At 44.2% G+C, this 1,157-nt stretch overlaps 1 protein-coding gene across 1 annotated transcript in view; it reads left to right on the forward strand.

Moving 5' to 3' along the window:
* The window catches only part of LOC146595516 (hexokinase HKDC1), a 19,450-nt gene that overhangs the window by 15,922 nt on the left and 2,371 nt on the right, over window positions 1–1,157 (forward strand). The window contains exon 17 of the mRNA XM_085305559.1: window positions 591–824. Coding sequence (XP_085161685.1) covers window positions 591–824 — 234 coding nt within the window. The remainder of the gene's footprint in view (window positions 1–590; window positions 825–1,157) is intronic.

Consider the following 1,157-nt stretch of genomic DNA (forward strand, 5'->3'; position numbering starts at 1 on the left):
CACTAAGGAACTATGGAAGTCCCAGAATTATTCTGTAATTATATGAATTATCATTTCCTTTCCATTTGGCTGTGTTATCTCAGATGTCTTACGGTATCAAACATTTCTGTGCTTGAAATCTTTCCTATAGGACTTAAAATGGTAGTAATTAAAAAAAGTGAACCAGTGATATATAAATATCTCATGAATATGGACTTATCTGCATATCTGTGCATGTTTGCCACAGTTTTTCAGGCTATTTGAAAACCCTTCTAATATTGGAAAAATTTTAAAGGTAGTATCTCACCCTTTAGATCAAAAATAACACATTAAGGTGGCTRATTTGGCACAGCTCCTTCATGACTTTGGGAGCAAGCACAAACTATCATTTGTGCCTTCTGGAAATACAGCAAAGAATGCTCCAGGAGCAAGTTTTGGATCCAGGTTCAGAGAGAAACTTTATTTTATACCTGAAAGCAAATGGAGGTGGTTGGAGCTAGAGCTGTGGTCATGGTCCTTTTGAACTGAGATTCATCTGTGAGACTCAAACTTGAGTGCTTGCAGGAGTTTCTCCTAACATGCTGCTGCCGCCCATGTTTCTCCTCTGCCAGCGACCGACTAGCTCTTCTACAAGTCCGGCGAATCCTGCAACAGCTCGGCCTGGACGGCACGTGCGAGGACAGCATCATCGTCAAGGAGGTGTGYGGAGCTGTTTCCAGGAGAGCTGCCCAGCTCTGTGGGGCAGGGCTGGCGGCTATCGTAGAGAAGAAGAGAGAAAACCAAGGCATGGAGCATTTGCACGTCACTGTTGGAGTGGATGGGACTTTGTACAAGCTCCATCCACAGTGAGTACCTTGGTCCCACCTCCCTTTGCTTTTTTTGCTCAATTACGTTGTGAAAACCTGCTGGGCTGTGCTAGGCTTCTGCTGAGATGGTCAGAAGTAGGGGGGAACGAACATCTGATGTCTCTCCCCGCATCCTGTCTTTTCCTTTGCCTGTGCAGAGGATTGAAAGCTGCAATGTAAAGTCCRGTTATTGCTGGGAGGGAGGCTCTTACTCTCTGGGGTGTTCAGCAAACCCACTCTTTTAATATTGTTTTTTCCAGTGTTTTCAGGGATTTCTGCAGTGTCTGGGGATCCTAGATGTGGAAAGCTTTGCTGGATTTTTTTTTTTTTTTT

Source organism: Rhea americana, unplaced genomic scaffold, assembly GCF_003343005.1.
Source record: "Rhea americana isolate MKP2758 unplaced genomic scaffold, rheAme1 scaffold_222, whole genome shotgun sequence".
Taxonomy (NCBI): Eukaryota; Metazoa; Chordata; class Aves; order Rheiformes; family Rheidae; genus Rhea; species Rhea americana.